At 38.9% G+C, this 18,315-nt stretch overlaps 1 protein-coding gene across 1 annotated transcript; it reads left to right on the top strand.

Annotated features, from left to right (window-relative positions):
* Positions 1-321: 321 nt before the first annotated feature.
* Positions 322-16,557, top strand: TYRP1 (tyrosinase related protein 1). Its single transcript, XM_063296703.1, has 8 exons — positions 322-388; positions 1,058-1,504; positions 4,644-4,966; positions 5,449-5,653; positions 7,720-7,887; positions 12,211-12,390; positions 14,603-14,749; positions 15,547-16,557. Exons 2-8 carry the CDS (start codon positions 1,144-1,146, stop codon positions 15,747-15,749), a joined length of 1,587 nt encoding a protein of 528 aa, XP_063152773.1. The 5' UTR covers positions 322-388; positions 1,058-1,143; the 3' UTR covers positions 15,750-16,557.
* The last annotated feature ends 1,758 nt before the right edge of the window (positions 16,558-18,315 follow it).

Below are 18,315 nucleotides of genomic sequence, written 5' to 3'. Positions count from 1 at the left end.
GCCATACCAAAAAAAAAAGGGGGGGGTTGTTGCACTTGGCATAATAAATACTAAGCCTCATCAGTGTGGGGTTCTGTGTTTTCATTGCAATTACTTGCCTTTGACATTTCCTGAAACCTGTGAAATCACAAGATCAGCATGAAAAGCATCATGTGCCGCTCCACTACTTATTCAAAGAAGTCCATTGAGGTAGAAAAGGATTAGAAGCAGAGAGAAAAAGAAAGGGTTGTACCAAACCAAATAGTTGGCAAAGCCAGGATTAGAAGGCAGACAGAAATCCTAAACAAATTAGCCCTGCTTGGTTCAGGAGTAGAGACACATGGGGGAAAAGGGGGAATGAAAGGAAAATTCTACCAAGAAGGGCTCAAGACTTCCGAAAATAAAAAAGGTAAAAAGCAGAGATCTTGGAAAATATACATGGGAGACAAATTAGAGTGATTAAGTGCTTAATAAATGTAATTTATACTTGGGGTTCAGGAAATTAAGGGCAATCTAGGGATATGTTTATGAGAGCAGGAATGTAAAACGATTAGGTATCACAGATTACTATTATGATGATTAATACATGGAAAGTTTTCTTGCTTGATATGCTTGGAAATATAATTGGAAGATCAGACACAATGCAATTGTGATCATTTATGTTTATGAAGAGGGAGAAGCAGGAGACAGGAGGACAGAAATATGTGGACTGAAATGTATTGATTATATAGATACAGAAATGGCTGTATGGATGTACAGTTTCTGCTTTCTCAGAGAATGATGATGGCAATGTTTAAACTTAAAGGGTGTCATGGTGTGTATGCATCTTCCTCTTTTTTCAAACGCCATACTGGGGCTTATAGTGCATTGAGGCAAGAATTATTTTAAATGATCTAAAGTAACAACTTGTAAGTATTGTTGTTTTGAATGTTGATACTGATAACCATGCACTCTAGAAGAATATTGCATTCAACTCTCCTTCAAAAAAAAAATTGAAGTCAGCTATTCTTTTTCATTGGTGAAATAGGAGTTTATAGTATTAAATACAGGATTTTTACATCCTTCTTATTTATTTTAGAGCCTGTATTCCTACAAAGAAATTAAGAGAATTTCCCAGATACCTGGAGACACGACATTAGAGCTTTGCTTTTTCTGAAAGCTACCATGCATCTTGCAATACTGTTCCTGTTCCTGTTGGAAGCAATTAATGCTCAGTTTCCCCGACAATGTGCTACAGTGGATGTGCTGATCCAAGGCGAATGCTGCCCAGACCTGTCTCCTGTGTTGGTTCCTGGTTCAGATCGCTGTGGATCATCTTCTGAAAGAGGGCAGTGCATACAAGTGAAAGCAGATTCCCGACCCCATGGACCTCAATATATTCATGATGGTCAAGATGACCGTGAGCAGTGGCCTCTCCGTTTCTTCAATCGAACTTGCCAGTGCAACAAAAATTTTTATGGATACAACTGTGGCTCATGTCGACCTGGCTGGACTGGCCCCACCTGTGATCAGCAGATTAAAATAGGTAAGCACAATAGCAAGAAAGAGAACATGGTCCTATTTCTGTTCTACCTTTTGGCACACAGGTGCTTCTTTCTCAGCCCTTCCAGTAGCCATGCTGATGTTTGAAGAATGGATTCATGAGGTGCCCACCTGTTAATCTTAAATGACAAACATGTTGACATCTATCTTTATATTTATTGGTCACCCAAACCTGAGTCTCTAAATTCAAAAGAAAAGCAGTCATTTAAAAAACAAATAAAGCACAAGTAAATATTTGGGAAATATATGCATTATCATGGCTGGATTGACAATTTAGTGGTAACCTGTTTCACACTGATGTGGTACACCTTCCAGATTTTTGCTTCATCCCCACTAATAAAGTTCCCACAAATGATGATGATGATGGTGACGACAACAACAACAAGACCTGAAGGTGGAGGAATATAAAAGTCAGAAAATAAATATTTTGTTGCTGTTTGAATGCTTCTTGGTAGTACGTTCACTAGAAGATATAGAGGTAACAGTGGCCCTATAGCAATATCTTTCTGTTCAGGCCGTTAAGAATTATTCTAATGGAGGTTTTCTATTTTGCTTGATTTCAAGAAATGGGGTAAACATTCGCTGTTCATTTGTCTTTCTAATGTTACATGGAACTTGGATAATTCCCAGGTCCAAGCATTCAACAAGATGAAAGAATGTGAGCACATTCAATATTTAGTAAAAAGAAGACAATTACTGTATGAATTTAAGATTATCGACTCAAAAAAGAGTAGATAGAATTTGTTTTCAACAGCATTTTCTGTTCTTCTCATTGAACAATAAAAATGACCCCTCTCCTCAGTTCACATGCAATTATTTAATGAAAAAAAACAATTTTCCTATCAGGCAAACCCAGTATATTAATTAGTCCAATAAATTAATATTGGTACATGTAACACTACTGTTTCATGAGCTGCATTGGTTGCCAGTGTGTTTCTGGGTACAATTCAAGGCGCTGGTTGTCACCTTTAAAGCCCTTCATGGCTTGGGGCCAGGTTACCTGAGGGAGCATCTTCTCCCAGTTGTTCCTATCCATCCAATCTGGTCTGGCAGGATGGGCACACTCTGGGTCCCATCAGCCAAGGAATATCTGCTGGTGGGGACTAGGAGGCATGCCTTTTCTGCCATATCACCTGCCCTCTGGAATATTCTCCCTCCAGAGATAAGGATAGCCCTGACCCTGTTGGCTTTTCATAAGGCCTTGAAGACCTGGTTATGTGCCTGGGCCTGGGGTCCCAAGTGTGTTAAGGGGCCCATTTCCTGGTTATGTTAACATCTATGGATTATAATTTCTCAACTGCTGTATAAATATATTACTTTTTTTGTATTGTGTTCGTAATTTGGTTTTAATTGATTTTATGATTGTTCGCCACCCAGAGTCACTTGTTTGGGATGGGTGGCCATGTAAATTGAATAAATGAATAAGTGAGTAAGTGAATAAATGAATAAGTGAATAAAATTCAACTTTGTGCTGAATCAGAAAGCTGGGGAAGAAGTGAGAATTCAGAATTTTTTAAGAACAGTTCTTAGTTCTGCATCCCAAATCTTTAGAAATTACATTGGATATATTAGGAAATGCAGCAGATTATATTTGTTATTATGAATTTTATTAAGTTTAAAAAGAAAGATAAAAGCTACAAAAAAACAAAAAACTACCAAAAAATAAAAAACTATAAAGATGTGAAAACACAAAAGAAAAAATTTTTACAACATTACAGAAAGATGTGACTTCCAACTTTTAACAGCAAGAATATACAAAAATTTTCCATAATCAATCTCTTATTCTATATTAAACAAAAATCACATTATTTCTATAAATCATTCCCTTTTAGCACATTATAAAAATCACTAAGTACAGTTACTCCCTCCCTTTATATTAAAATAAAGAAAAAAAAATTCATATAAACCTCCTAAACAACTTCCCCCCCAAAGAATAACACTTATTTAATTATTCCCTTCCTACCACTATTCTATACATTTCTGTCTACTATAATAAAAGTCAAACTAAAAAGCACATAAATCGTCTGCCATTATACTAAATAATACAGCAGTTTTAATAATCTTAATCTTAAACCCAATGTCATGAGTACTGATGGCGAGCTGGAAGGGGCCTCTATCCAGGGGGGAAAACGCATGCGTAGTACTGAGGAATTAAGCAGCCATTCAAAGAGACACAGTTCAGACCCGCCTTAACTTTTGGGGTTTATCTGTCTGGGTTTTTCCCATGCTTCTTCAGTTTGTTAGGATTCTGTTTCATGTAGCAGTAATAAACACTAGAGACCTACTCCTCATCTCAGCGTGATTTCTGACTGTTAGGACACCCAAAAAAGAAAAGCAATTTGAAACAATGACCTTAAATCAAATTCTTAGAACCATCCTAATAATAATCCATATCCTTAAAAACAAATATCAGTCCAACCCTGATCCTTATCCCTTCAAAATGAAAAACAACAAGTATTTATGCTGATATATATTATATGGGCTCTTCTATATGGGAAAAGTACTATAGAAATAAAGCAAGCATCCTTGTCTCAGATATCCAGTTTCACATTTGTGCAGTTATGATGATAGCCCAAAGGAATCCAGTGTTAACCTACATATCTGAAGAATGGCTCATACATCTCTTTTTGCCACATAAGTGGTAGACCAAGTCAAAAGCATCTGCATTACATAAACTGACCTACAAGCACAAGGTATTTATTTCCCCTGTAATGAAGGGGTGTGTGTGTGAGATATGTTAATTTAAAACTATTTATTATGCCATAGAAAGGCTAAAGGGTTTCATCAAAAGCTATTGTTCCAATTCCCAGCTCCCAAAACAGTCACATTATTTATAGAAGCCTTCCCAAAAATCTCTGGCTTTATAACTAAATAAAATAAAATTATGGGATATAATATCCTATAGTTCTGTGGAGCCCCCAGTTGGCTTTATATTTTATTTTAATATATTTAAGCATTTATATCCATTTTCTATAGGTACATCATCTTGGTGAAATATGATTTGAATCTGAGCTAGATCTTTTTTAATTTGAAGGTTATTGAGAAGCATGTATTATCAATCTTATGTTGATATTTATGCTTTTCCTTTAATATGGCTTTAATTCTATTTCCTTGATCTCTAGTTAGAAGAAATCTTCTGGATCTTAGCAGTGAAGAAAGGAGTCAGTTTCTAAGAGCCTTACAGCAAGCCAAAACTACAGTGCACCCTCACTTTATGATCGCAACCAGGAGACGTGAAGAGATCATGGGTCCTGATGGTAATACTCCACAATTTGAAAATGTGTCCATTTATAACTACTTTGTGTGGTCTCATTATTACTCAGTCAGAAATACTTATCTTGGACCTGGACAGCAGAGCTTTGATGGAATAGATTTCTCCCATGAAGGACCAGCATTTCTTACCTGGCACAGATATCACCTACTACAGCTGGAGAGAGATATTCAGGTAAAGTATTTTTATTTATGTTACCCACTATCAGATCAAAGAACAGGCAAGCCCCATCTCATCTTCACATAGGGGTGATGATGTTCCTTGCCTAAAACACTGGGAAAGCTATAGATAATTAATGTTGGCTAGTCTAGGCAACTTGCTGTTTGCCAATTATTTAAAAATTAAATCACTCAAAAGTCCCATAACCACACACACATAGAAAAAGTCATATTAATTGTAGTTCAAAACTACAATTGTATAATTGAGTATACAAGGCCGCTTCCTATGGATGGAAATAGAAGTATGATTTTTTTTCACCCAAATGTCTGTCATTAGGATGACAAGTATCATATTCAGGGCCATATATCCAAAGTTCCAACTTTATTATAGTCGCCTAGGAAGGGTCTGCAGAGAATGGCTTCCATATCCCTGTGAATTGTGTGGTTCTGTCTGCAGTACAGAATGGCTCATCATGAATCCCATATTCTATCCACCAGGATATGCTACAGGATCCTTCTTTTGCCCTTCCTTATTGGAACTTTGCAACAGGTAGAAACACCTGTGACATCTGCACAGATGATCTCATGGGATCCAGAAGCAACTTTGATGGCTCTCGTATTAGCCCCAACTCAATCTTCTCTCAGTGGCGCATCTTGTGCGAGGCTGTAGAAGACTACAATGCATTGGGAACCATTTGCAACAGTAAGCCTAAATTTGTAGTGCTGTATAGCTGTTACTAAGCATCCTTAAGAGCTAATAACAACATTTAAGGATTCTTTCTGGTTCAGATATGGAACCTAGCTGGCTTAGATTTATCTTTTCCTCAAATTACACACACCCACATCCCAAAAAGTTACATTTCATTCAGAGGACATGAAAACTTTTTTATCATTAACCAAGATAACTGTTATGTGGAACACTTCCAGTTCTGGAAGTTGAGGAAAATTCTGCTTTCTCCCAAATTTCTCCTTAGGCTGCAAACATTGAGATTTTTAGCAACTATCATTCCATTGTCCCAGTTAAGCTACTTTGTGCCTTGTTTTTATTGTTTAAGGATATGAAGGTAAATAGAGTCAAGGCCATGTAACCCATCACCCAGAAAGGAGAATAGAGTTTCTTTGATCTATACAGAAATATAAGCTACTTGCCTCTTAAAGGCTGGCTTGTCTAAAAGTATATTTAGTCTAATATTTTTGTCACTTTACTTACATGGCTGCTTGAATATTTAGACCAGGAATAATCCCACTTAGTCAGTGACTCCATTTTTAACATTGTTTCCCCAACAGCCAAGACCTGCAGGAACTGAAGAAATTATATCATGATATTATGTATTTCTGATACATATTTATGGCATTTGTTTGTTTAGGTGTGGTAACGTTTTGTTTTCTAAATTTGCAAGAAATTGCACTTCTGCTCTTTGGTGATTTGCTCTTGAACTCTTGAACAAATTCAGGGGACTCCAGGGCGCTGGGGAAAAAATGCTTATGGGCTACAGGCAGATATACATTGCATATCCCTGGTTTCAACTGAAAAGTAGCAATATCACAGCTCAGCAGTGCCCACCCCATTTTGTAAAGCCTTCCTTTCCTAAAAGAAAGGGTGCTAACAACAGCACATGGCATTTATTATTGCATTATTTTCCCCATATTGAGTAGATGGGAGAAGGCAGTGGCTTACAAAGCAAGTCTATGGGTATCTCAACAGATTTAATCCTTCTGATTTCCAGGAAGGCTGTCTTAGTAAATTGTGTAATTAAGTATGTACGTATGCATATGATTGTCACTGAAGGCAGGGAGTCTAACTTTTTTCTGGGACATGCTTGTTGTTTGAGATCCACACTTAAGATCCCACTACAAAAAACAGGCAGAACTCAGAAGAGAAAACTGGGTAAGTCCAGGGGAAAAAAAAACCTTGGTTTTATTGAATTTAAAAATATCTTAACTGTTATGGCTCTCATTAAAACTTACAATTTTGCAACAACATTTTGCAAAGGCTACAGATGCCATGCCCAAGAGGTTCGGGGAGACACATGTGACCCTAGGGTCTCAGCATTTGCACCCATAATCTAAGGCCATTGACTGAATTAATGGCAAAAGCAAAATTTAAACAAGAGTCTTTCTGACTCAGTGTCCCAGACGTAGGTCTTAATTAGCAATGATTTCTCTCACTCTCCTTCTACTATGAGTGCCCCAAAGTAGCAAGGAAAGAGAAGAAATCTATTCAGACCAATGTTTTATGTTTAAGTGATCCAATTTGCCCTCTTCAAACTTATGTGAAAGCCAACATGCATTTTATACATCAACATCTGCACATTTCGGAATATTCTAGTTTAATTTACAACTCAAAATATCTGCACACAAAAAAAATGTATGCATTGGGAAACAATGTGCATGCAAATTAATTCCATTCTTTACCCAGTCTGCTTTGGGGGCAGGGGCAAACCAATGCATAAATTTGGTGAAATGAGTAGGGGAGTAGGGGGAAAAATAACAATTGAACACATCCAAAATGGACAGATAATGTATAAATCTCCCATAAATTGTCTGTATTAGGCATATGATACAGTTAACTTTAAAGGCATTCAGTGGCTAAGAATTCCTGTGGTATGCAGCATGAACTCTGAGTGGGCCTTAGTTAAAAACTAGGGACATGGGCTCTTTTCTCTAAGCCTGCCCTCCTTGCGTTATTTCTTACGTGGTTGACCTGGTAAGACATCAAATCTTATTCCCCCACCCTCATGCCCTTGCTTCTTTCTTTTCAAATATCAGGCACAGAAGGTGGTCCAATCAGACGCAATCCAGCTGGAAATGTAGCCCGTCCAATGGTGCAGCGCCTCCCTGAGCCTCAGGATGTTGCTCTTTGCTTAGAAGTTGGGTTATTTGATACGCCTCCATTCTTTTCCAATTCAGCAGACAGTTTCCGTAACACAGTAGAAGGCAAGTCACTCCAAAACAAAACAAAACAAAACAAAAATCTGGAAGCCAAGAGTGAAATCCACCATACTCATTAAACTAAAGTGGGTAAAAACTGTTCAAATCCTTTTGTGGGAAAGGGAATTGTTTAGGAAATCACCCATGAGATCCATTACGAGAGGAATGTATTTTCTCAGTCTGGAAACAAATAGATTGAGGGGGAACTCCTTTATTTAATTCAGCAGGTTCTCTCAAAATAGAATAAGAAGAGGGAAACAAGCCTACAAACATTCCTTCATTTTCTATGCATCACTAGCCCTATCAGTTATGGGTGAAATTAAAACAAATGAGGTCCTTCTCAACATCAGCATGTAATACTATTTAAGGCTAAGGACTATAGTACTTTGTGTCGGGAAATATTTTTCATTAACACTCCAAAGAATGGCATATTCCTGACTTTTGTTACAACCAGTGACATTCTTGATTTTATTTACAAATATCCATCTCTCTCCATATTAGACCTGGAAGCCACACACATTAGACAGCACATAGGCAGAGGGATATAGGACACAGGAAATAATCTTATACAACATTAGATCATGATTTATCAAACTACAGGGTAGCCAGCTCCAGAGAGTCAGGGGCCAAATGGAAGCTCCCAACTTTCTGGTGGGCTCAGAGAACCATTTGGGGATGTCCCTGGAAAATGAAAGGCTAAAACTGGGGGAGGGGCATTTAGGGGGGTTCTCTTGGAGTTTAAAGGTAGTAATGGGATTTGGAGACCTTTGAGATGCAAGCTGCTAGAATTCTCATACTTTAAGTTACACACACACACACACACACCCCATTTTAGGAAATAGACCCAAAATAGTCCATGGGGGACTTTTGGAATGAGAATGGGAGCAGGAGGCTTCCAGGAGATGAACTGCTACTCTTGCTATCCTTCAAACCCTGCTAAGACTTGAAAAGCCATTTAAAATGATGCTGCTGAAGTTCTACTACTTTGCCATCAACCTTTGGTAATAAAATCTCAGGTTGCTGGGTGGCCACTTCTGGGCTGGCTGTCCAAAATCTAGAACAGTGGCTCTGCAGAGTTTCTGGCTGAAGTTAGTCCAGTCCTACCTGGAGATGTCAGAGTTTGAATCTGGGAACTTTGGAATGCAAAGCATTCATACATCCACTCTGCTGTAGCTCCACCCACATAACTCAGGGCATTTATACATGAAAGCCAGTTTAGTCTAGTAGTTAAGGTGTCATACTAAAAGCTGGGAGGCTGTGAGTTCTAATCCAACCATAGGCACAGACATCAGCCCTAGGCCCTAGGAACCAACTATGATTTAAATATGTTGACTGAACACAGTTAAGTATGCTAAGTATACATTTTAAAAAATTCTGTCCCCAATTGGACAAACCATTTACACAGGCCCAGTCCAGGTGATATAGCTATCCTTATGTTAAGATATGGAAGCAAGTCAGAAAACAGCCACCAACAACAAACAATTCAGAAACCTGGTTCAGCATCAGAGATATACAAGTAGTCCTTGCTTACTGACCGCCTCATTTAATTAACATGCAAAGTTACCACATTGTAAAAAAGAGGCTTTGCGATCAGTCCTTGAATTTTAACTAACAGCATCCTGCAGTCATGTGATCACCATTCTTGTGCTTCAGAGCCAGCTTCCAACAAGCAGAGTTAATAGAGAACACAGAAGTAAAATCACAAGTCGCAGTCACTTGATGTCTCACTTAATGACTGCAGTGATTTGCTTAACAACCAAATAGGAAGTGAAATAAGTCTGTCACAATCATGTGATTTTCCACTTAGCAACTGCAGCACTTAGCGATGGAGTTACTGGTCCCAATTGTGGTCACTAAGTGAGGACTACCTGTAGCTGGATATGGAGGTACCGAAGTAGTCTCATAGCTACTAGGAAAAAAAATCTTTAAGGGGGTGATTCAATCTGATGTTGTCTCGATTGAATCACCCCACTGCAGCTGATCTGTGAAGTAATACACCTTTTACTTCTAGAAGGAAAGAGAAGCAGCATCATTGCCTCACTTCTGAAGCCTCCTCCAGCAGTATCACTAGCTGGAAGAGGCTTCTGCCCATGCATCACACATTTATGTATGCATGGATGGATGGATTTATTGGATTTTTATCCTGCCTTTTCAGTCAGGAGTTAGAGGTGTCTTACACACTGCTCCTTTCTCCAATTCTTCCCCAGAGCTATAGCCTTGTAAGGTAGGTTGGGCTGAAAGAGAATGCCCAACATCACCCAGTGAGCTTCTATGGCCAAAAGTGGGTTTAAACCTGGGCTCCTCCGCTGCCTCTCTATCAACTTAACCAGTCCACCACACTGGCTCTCAGGAGTTTGTAGAAAGTTCTTCTGCTAATTGAATTGCTGATCAAGGCTTTGATATCAAGCACTTCGTTGAGGCAAATTGCACTGGCTTTTTGTCTCAAAGAGGATTATCATGGTGAATCTAAGCCACGGTGCCAGGGGTGTCCACAGGGAGAGGTCAAAAAAGTCACGATGTGGCTGTGACTGGGTGATCAAAGCCCCACCCCTTTTTTAAATCTGTGTTGCATTTGGAGATGTCCCATCCAAAAATATAGTTCAGTACTTGACGTGATCAAATGTCTCAGTACATTTCACCTGAGACAGCAAAACTGAATGGTGACAATATATAATCCCTTATCCTACTTCAGTATTTTGGTTTTCCTCATTTACTACAGTGGAGAAAAAAAAGTGGAGGAAAAAAATATGCTGACAGAGGATGCAGTAAAACGTGGCTGGTGCTGCATAAATGAATCTCCTGCCTTCACCCCCACTTCTAATCTTATGGATCAAAAAGTCTTATATATATTCTGTTCTCCACGTCCCCTCAAGATTTTTTTGTGGAAAAGAAACAAAAAATGAAAGAAGCGGTTAGAGAACAGAAAAGGTTTACCAGTTGATGAGAATGTCACCTTGTCCTCAACACCACAAAAAGGATTAGCACATCTGGGAAAGAATTGGCTGTACCATCTTTCCTGTATGTTATTGCATATTTAGAATAATGTATTTTGGCAGAGCCATGTTTGCTTCTGCATTGCCTTGTTTCATTTTCTACAGCTGCAGTCTAGCAACACCTGCCAGGGAAGTGTGAACTCCCAATTGTTTGCTAAGTACACAAGATTTGGCATTTTGTTTACTTGCTCTGTACTTACTAGCATTGAACAGCATGGATATTTTATGCAAGCAAAATGAAAGGTTCTCTTCTGAAAGATGTTTATTTTTTATTTATTTGTTTGTTTGTTTTTCAAATTTCTATCACCGCCCATCTCTCCCAAAAAGGGGACTCTGGGCGGTTTACCACTTGAGCATCAATAGCAAATGGAGGAGAGTTGGAAAAGAGAAGGGCTGAAAGAAACTAACACGAAGCCTTTATATGGACTTAAATTTGGTCATGGGCACCTCAGTTTTGTTGAGTTTCAGTGCTACATTTGGGGAATGAGTATTAACGGATTAACTTTGTTAGTTAGTTACATTTATATCCTGTTAGGAGCTCAAGGGTTTTATAGGAGGCTAAAAAGATAACCAACACCAGATACATATTTAAAGACAGAGTTTCAAGAATGAGAAATAGCATACCACTTGGACAGAGAAGTTTCACAAGTGTGTTAAGCCAGCCTAATGCAAGAATGAATTTGCAAAGAATACAGGATGCCACTGCTGTGCTGCACTGTGTTAAACACTTAATTTTATTCACCACAATTACAGCAATCTAACTTCTTTCAGTCAAGATTCTTACATGCCAAGAATCAGCTAGAATGCTAGAACAGGGAATGGCTGGGTTTTCCAGAAGCCCAAAGTCACTTCTTAAAGATGTGTGGAGAACTGAAAAAATATCTTGTCCACTAGGCACACAGGAGCGCCCATATTTATTAAAGGCATACAGTGATTTCAGCTATGTTATTGCCAGGTTGATACAAAATAATTCATTTTATTCAAGGCTAGAAAATACATTCAGCCTCTTTTTGTCTTCACAACCCATGTGCTCTACCTTATTTTGTGCAACAAACATCCGAGCAAGGCATATTGTTATGTATATTGCTAAGAGTCACTGATTTCAAATTTAGTTGTTCTTGGGAAACAGGAAGCTATGTCAGGGCTATGGGATGAGCCATTTTTTTTTCATATAATTGACCTACCCTTTACCAACACAACTTCTGTAAAGAAAATCAAGACAGTTTTCTGAAGTTATGCCAGGCAGGATTGTATTTAGCTGAGGACTACATTTGCTTCCACACAGGAGTTCCAGAATTGCTTCCCATTTGTTCCTCTTCTTTATTTATATGTGCAGGCTACAGCAATCCTTCAGGAAAGTATGATCCAGCAGTGCGAAGTCTTCACAATCTGGCCCATCTGTTTTTGAATGGCACTGGAGGGCAAACTCATTTATCCCCAAATGATCCCATTTTTATCCTCCTCCACACGTTCACAGACGCTGTTTTTGATGAATGGCTGAGAAGGCATAACCCTGGTGAGATGTTTTGATTTGAGTTATTCCTCCATATAGAATCCAAAGTACAATTGTCAGGGTCAGCCTCGCTCCGAATAAGCCACGGACTCACTTAATAGGGATTAAGGATTTCCGGTTTATTGGAACGGAATGCTTGACAGAACAAAAAACGGGAATGGAGGCGTGGTGGCATGGTGTCCTGTTTATACCCCCTTGCCGGACCCCGTGCTCCTCCACCCTCCATTGTCCCCATTCCCCTGACCGGACGGGAGATTTAGATGTTGATGGGATTTGTGATGGTTGTTTGGGCGTTTTCCCAGCTGCCGTCTTTGTCCTATTGGTGCAGGTGCGTCCTCCAGGGCACAAGGCATGAGTCCTTCTGGGTCATCGATGCTTATCTGAATTACCTTGTGATGTCCTTCTATTAAGCTGTAGATCAGTTCATGGGTGTGGTTGCTTGGGTGATTAGTTGAGCATTGATTTGATTGTATCCTTCCTCTCTTTCCTGATGATCATGATCCACGTTGTGAGGCTCTTGTGTGCCTTGCAACGGGGTCATGACAACAATCCACACCCAACCTGGTGCTTGAGATAAATTATCCAGGCAAAGATCCCTGTAAAGAAGATGCTAAGATCCCACTGCAGCAATGCAACCAACCACAATTGCATCCTTTATCTCTTCTTACTAGAAGCAGAATAAAATTTAGCCAAAAAAGGAATTACTGTATATATTGCTGATAAAGGATAAATCGCCCCAAAAGATCATAAGCTCTTCTGGCATTTCCTTGCATCAGCAGATCTAAGAAACAGAAATGGTAACATTTTTTTTTACATCTCCAACTTTACAAATGTGTAGCTCTGTGTATTTCCATCTCCCAAAAGAAAAACAAAGCAATGCACACTCTGTTGTAGGATACACATTTGAAGGTAGTCTTTAAAAATCTTACAGCAATGCTGTGTGTGTGTTTTAATAGCAAGCCAAATGGCACTTCTTAAGTTTCATATGACTGTTCATGGCTGCAGCAGAATCCCTTAAGTTCATGCCATGCTTTGCTGAGCAATAACAGCCCAAAGGAACTGGCACAGTAGAAGTTAGATGGTTCTTTGTGGGTCTTGCAGAACAAAAAAAAAATGGTGATCAAAAGAAACATTTAGGCTCTGTACCATGAGATCAACAGCTTTCAAACTGCATTGGAAAGGTGGGGGAAAGGCATGGTGAGTCTCAGAAGATTATGTCAGGACACCATTAATGGTGAATAAAGTAGTTGAGTAAGTACTTGTCCAGTATTATTCATTGCCCACATGATCAAGATCCAGGCATGAATGTTCAGCATGAATTAATTTTCAGCTTCATGAAGCAAAAGTGACACTTTGTGAATATCACTGTATCCTTCCTGAGTAGGGGGAATTCCTTAAAACAGGGTTCATAACCTGGATTTCAACTCCCATTAGTCTCAGTCAGCATGATCACTGGCAAGGGATTGTGGAGTTGTTATTCAAAACATCTGGAGCACACCAGATGGACCATCCCCATTTTAGAATGTGCCCTAGAATACTTTTCAATCCAAAGGTTCTGTGAAAAATTCACAAGGAAACTCCTAAGTATAAGTTCAGATTTACAGATGCTTTAAGACACCAGAGAGGTTTAGAAAAACACAACTACTGATCTTTTATTTTGTTGCTGCTGTGGTGATTCCAGGGCTGCAACTGGGGGGGGGGCAACTGGGGCATGTGCCCCGGGCGCCGTGCTGGTGGGGCGCCAAAATGGGTGTGGAATCCATGTTTGCCCCGGGTGACACAGACCCTAGTTGCGGCCCTGGGTGATTCAACCACATATATTCCTGGTGTGAGGTTGATCTTTTATTTCTAGAATCAACTTCTACTCAACATACAAAATTATTATAGAATACTGATTGGTCCTATCCATGAGTCTACTCTAAGCTTTCTGATGTTTGGCATCTATACAACGATGGTTTTTCTATAAGGTGGCATTAAACATTGATTCAAGACTAAAGGTTTCACTTTATCTGCATCTCACTCATGCCTCTATTAATAAAATAGTTAATAGATTGTCAGTCCATTAACTAACCAACTAATGCTGGGAGCCAGGCGGCATATAAATAACATTGTTTTATCAGCCATGAATAATATGAAACCGGTTTCTCTGAAAAGCCATTTAAAAATTTAATTGCAAGTTTTCAAACTTTAACAGTTTTCTTTTCCTTTTCTTTAGATATCTCAACATACCCATTAGAGAATGCTCCCATTGGACATAACAGACAGTACAATATGGTACCATTTTGGCCTCCTGTAACCAACAATGAGATGTTTGTTACAGCACCAGAAAACCTGGGCTACAGTTACGAAGTTCAGTGGCCATGTAAGTTATGCGATTTCTTCTTTTCATCATGTAGCACATTATTTTTATTCTCTAAGTAGATCAAAAGATAGTTTACTATTTACATATATACCATGTGCAAAATATCTGTGATGGTCTGCTCTCCTTTTTGCAGCTGCTTTGACTGGACTGAATCCATCAAATACTAGTCAGGCTAAGCATCAAGATATGGTTTTTAAAATCTATATATCTTGGTTGATCTGTTTAAGAAAGACATATTTGAGGAATGGTGAATGCTCTTTTTTAGCATCAAAGTCAGATAAAATTAAACTTCCAAAATATAACGAACAAATCTATAAGACAAACAAATTAACTCAAAAAGTTGCAATATCTTGATGTGATGAACAGCCTGGCCTATAATGAGGAAGAGCAAATTTTCTGTGATGGCTGTAAGACAATGTCACTGGGGCTTTCATTTCATTTCATGAGTTTATATTACAAAGTAAACAGTTCAGGTTTTGAATTGAATTAAGACTCTTATATGATGCATCCCACCAATTTAGTGTTTCAACTGGTAAGACAAAAGAATGGTTTTGGGAGCTGGGCAGCACAGAAATGCTTATAAACAAACAACACATAAAGCCTATGACTTTACATCTCTGGCAATTTAAGGGGACATTTTCTAAAAGAGTTGTTTCTAGAGGGATAAGGCTGCAATCAATAACATACTGAAATTCTTGGGACTCAGTAACATCCACATTGTCTAAAAATAAATTTCCAAGTAGGTTAACAGCATACAAAACTGTAACTCTATTTATCCTTTCCCCATTTCTTTTCAGCACAAGCTCTCCATGTGACTGAAATCATAACTATTTCAATAGTTGCTGCTTTGATTCTAGTTGCAATTATATTTGCTGGTGCCTCTTGTGTTGTGTATGCCAAGAGACAAGATGAGCTTCATCAGCCACTTCTCACTGATCATCATCTGACCTATTCAGATGATTATGACAGCATACCAACCCCAAACCAGTCAGATGTGTGAAATAGCAACAACTTACCTGCATTTGATGGCTTCTATAGTTTCTGATCCAACTTTTTAGTAAAGCATATTTCAGAGTGAGAAAAACCTTCCTGTATCTGTAATATCACCAAGGATTTGTCTCAATTCCATGTTCTTTGTTAGACTGGTTCAACATTTCTACTGTTTTCACCCATTTCACTCCTTTTCTACCCACAGTATAAAATAAATTATTTGCATGTTCACATTATAAAAGACTAACAATGAATATTTTACAGAATTTAAGGTAATTACTAAGCATGTATTATCTGGTTTTATATGGAAGTTGGTGCAGAAATTAAGTTTATGCTAATCTTGTGCTTAGTTAGATGTCACAGAACACTATTAGTAGCAAGGAAACAGCTATCCTGTTTTCTAGAATTCAAGTCACCAGTTAGGTTGTCTCTGTACACCTCAACAGCAAACTAATTCTAGTATCTCAGCACCCCATAGCTATGTGTTTCTGGAACTAAGTTTATATGGAGGCTTGCCCAAATAAGACTCTGGGCATTGTTTGGAAAAATTCCCTCAGAGACATTAATAACTCCTGAATCCCAAAGAATCCAGGTTGGGCATTTGTCCAATCCACTGATGGCTGAGCTCATACCAAAGAGGATCCTGTCAACCTCCTCAAGCAGAACAAGATCCCTTTGCAGGAGGTTACTTCACTCATCATGCAAGATAGTGCCCAACTGGCATTCAACCCCAACCAAATATGAGTGACTAAATCTGCAAAGAAGCTGGCAGACATGTCTCAGCAGTCTGCCAGAGTATTTCCTGCCTTTCTTTCCATAACAGGATCTAAATAATTCTGAGCAGGGTCATTGGACGAAGATCTACAGATGCAATAAGAATGGAGAACTATTCATGCTTTGCCATTCTTATCACCATACAGAGGTCCAAACCTGGGCACTTATCTGGATTCAGTCATATTTAATCCATGATTCCTCTGCCAACAGTGTTCCAGGCATCTCTGTAGTAGCTTCATTTTCCAAAGTGCCTCAGTAAATCAAGGTACCCCCCAGGATGGGCAACTATAGAGAGGCCACATAGGAGCAATGTGCCCTAATCATTTCTATATTCAAAAGATTGCCCAAAGATGGAACTGCCTGCAAAATCTCTGGAAAAATCCCCAAGTACACCCAGAAAGCTCTCAGGATCCATCAGACATCTGGCTTTGAACCATCCTAACTAGTCACCCATCCTCACAGATATTAAGAGCACCAGCAATCTACAACTTGACCAGAAAATAAGTTGACCACAGCAACAGACTGATAAAAAATACCATCCTCAGATCCTCCACATCTGCTCTGGGCTAAACAACTGTGAGCTGGGATTGAGATCACCTGGATAAACCCATAGTTGTCAAGGGGGCCTGAAATTCCCAAGCCCCACTGAATAGCACACCCAGAGCAAGGAATATGTTAAGATTTTGTGGTTTCTTTTGTTGTTTATTCAGATAATCTGTGCCTTTTCAGAGAAAAAAAATATCATTAAAGCAAGCACATTCTTAAACTGCAGTATGAAACATTATATTGGCTGTTGAGAAACAAAGAGAACATCCATAGATTTGTGTGTGTGTTACTTGTTCTTTTGCTTCTATCCCACTTTTCCTTTAGGAGCTCAAGGCAGTATACACTGTATTCCCTCTTCCCTTTTTTCCCCACAACAACTCTTTGACATAGGCTGGGCTGAGAAAGAGACTGGCCCAAAGTCCCCTGAGGAGCTTCCATGGCTAGGGTGGACTAGAACCTCGATCTACTCAGTTCTAGACTAACTCTTTAAGCACTACCACACTGCTTTTGATACCCCTACTTCAAGATCATCTAATTTTGTTCTGATATCAGTACATCAGAGATCAAAGCTTTTTCTTATTAACTCTACAACATTTTATCTGCCCAGCCAAGAGGAATTTGAGTGGGTTAGCAGCACACAAAATCATGTGCTTATTAAGCACAGCTCTGGTGGGCAGAATTCTTGGCCTTCTTTAGTTATGTTGGCAGAAGTGTAGTAATGAATTGTTATGTCAGTTTATGCACAGCTGATATAATTTCCCAGGTTTGGGGGGGAGGGTCATCCCCTCTTCCTGGGCATAGATTTAATTATATTACTGTGATACATTCCACAACTAGCCCAGGTTGAAATGAATAAGTTCCACTAGGTTCAGTTTGGCTTGGGATTAGCACAGATCAGCAGCAGTGAGGAACAATCAGAAAATAGTTCTCAGATTAAAATTTAGCTTCAAGATGGCAATGTTTACATTGTTCTTAGATAATCAGTGTGAGATGCTGAAGTTCATACTTGAGCCAAAGGGGTTGTGAAGCTCAATTATATTTTATAATCCAAAGACAACAGGGCTTGAATTGTACTATCAAAATGTTACATTCCTGATGGGTAAATTAAGGGCACAGATGGGGGGAAATAGATCATAAAGAAATATATCAAAAAGTATAAATATCTATACGATGAACAGCTCTGGCTATGACATAGACCAAGAAGCATTGTAGCTCATATCATTTGGGGATCTCAACAGCAGTTATGTTTCTTTAGA

This window comes from Candoia aspera, chromosome 2, assembly GCF_035149785.1.
Source record: "Candoia aspera isolate rCanAsp1 chromosome 2, rCanAsp1.hap2, whole genome shotgun sequence".
NCBI classification, from domain to species: domain Eukaryota; kingdom Metazoa; phylum Chordata; class Lepidosauria; order Squamata; family Boidae; genus Candoia; species Candoia aspera.
The sequence above is the reverse complement of the archived record's forward strand: the minus strand, read 5'-3'. Positions and strand labels throughout refer to the sequence as shown.

Coding starts and splice junctions, on each gene's coding strand:
- TYRP1 (XM_063296703.1), top strand. CDS start 1,144: ATGCATCTTGCAATACTGTTCCTGTTCCTGTTGGAAGCAATTAATGCT. Junction 7,888..12,210: donor TTTCCGTAACACAGTAGAAG/GCAAGTCACTCC, acceptor TTATATGTGCAG/GCTACAGCAATCCTTCAGGA. Junction 12,391..14,602: donor GCTGAGAAGGCATAACCCTG/GTGAGATGTTTT, acceptor CCTTTTCTTTAG/ATATCTCAACATACCCATTA.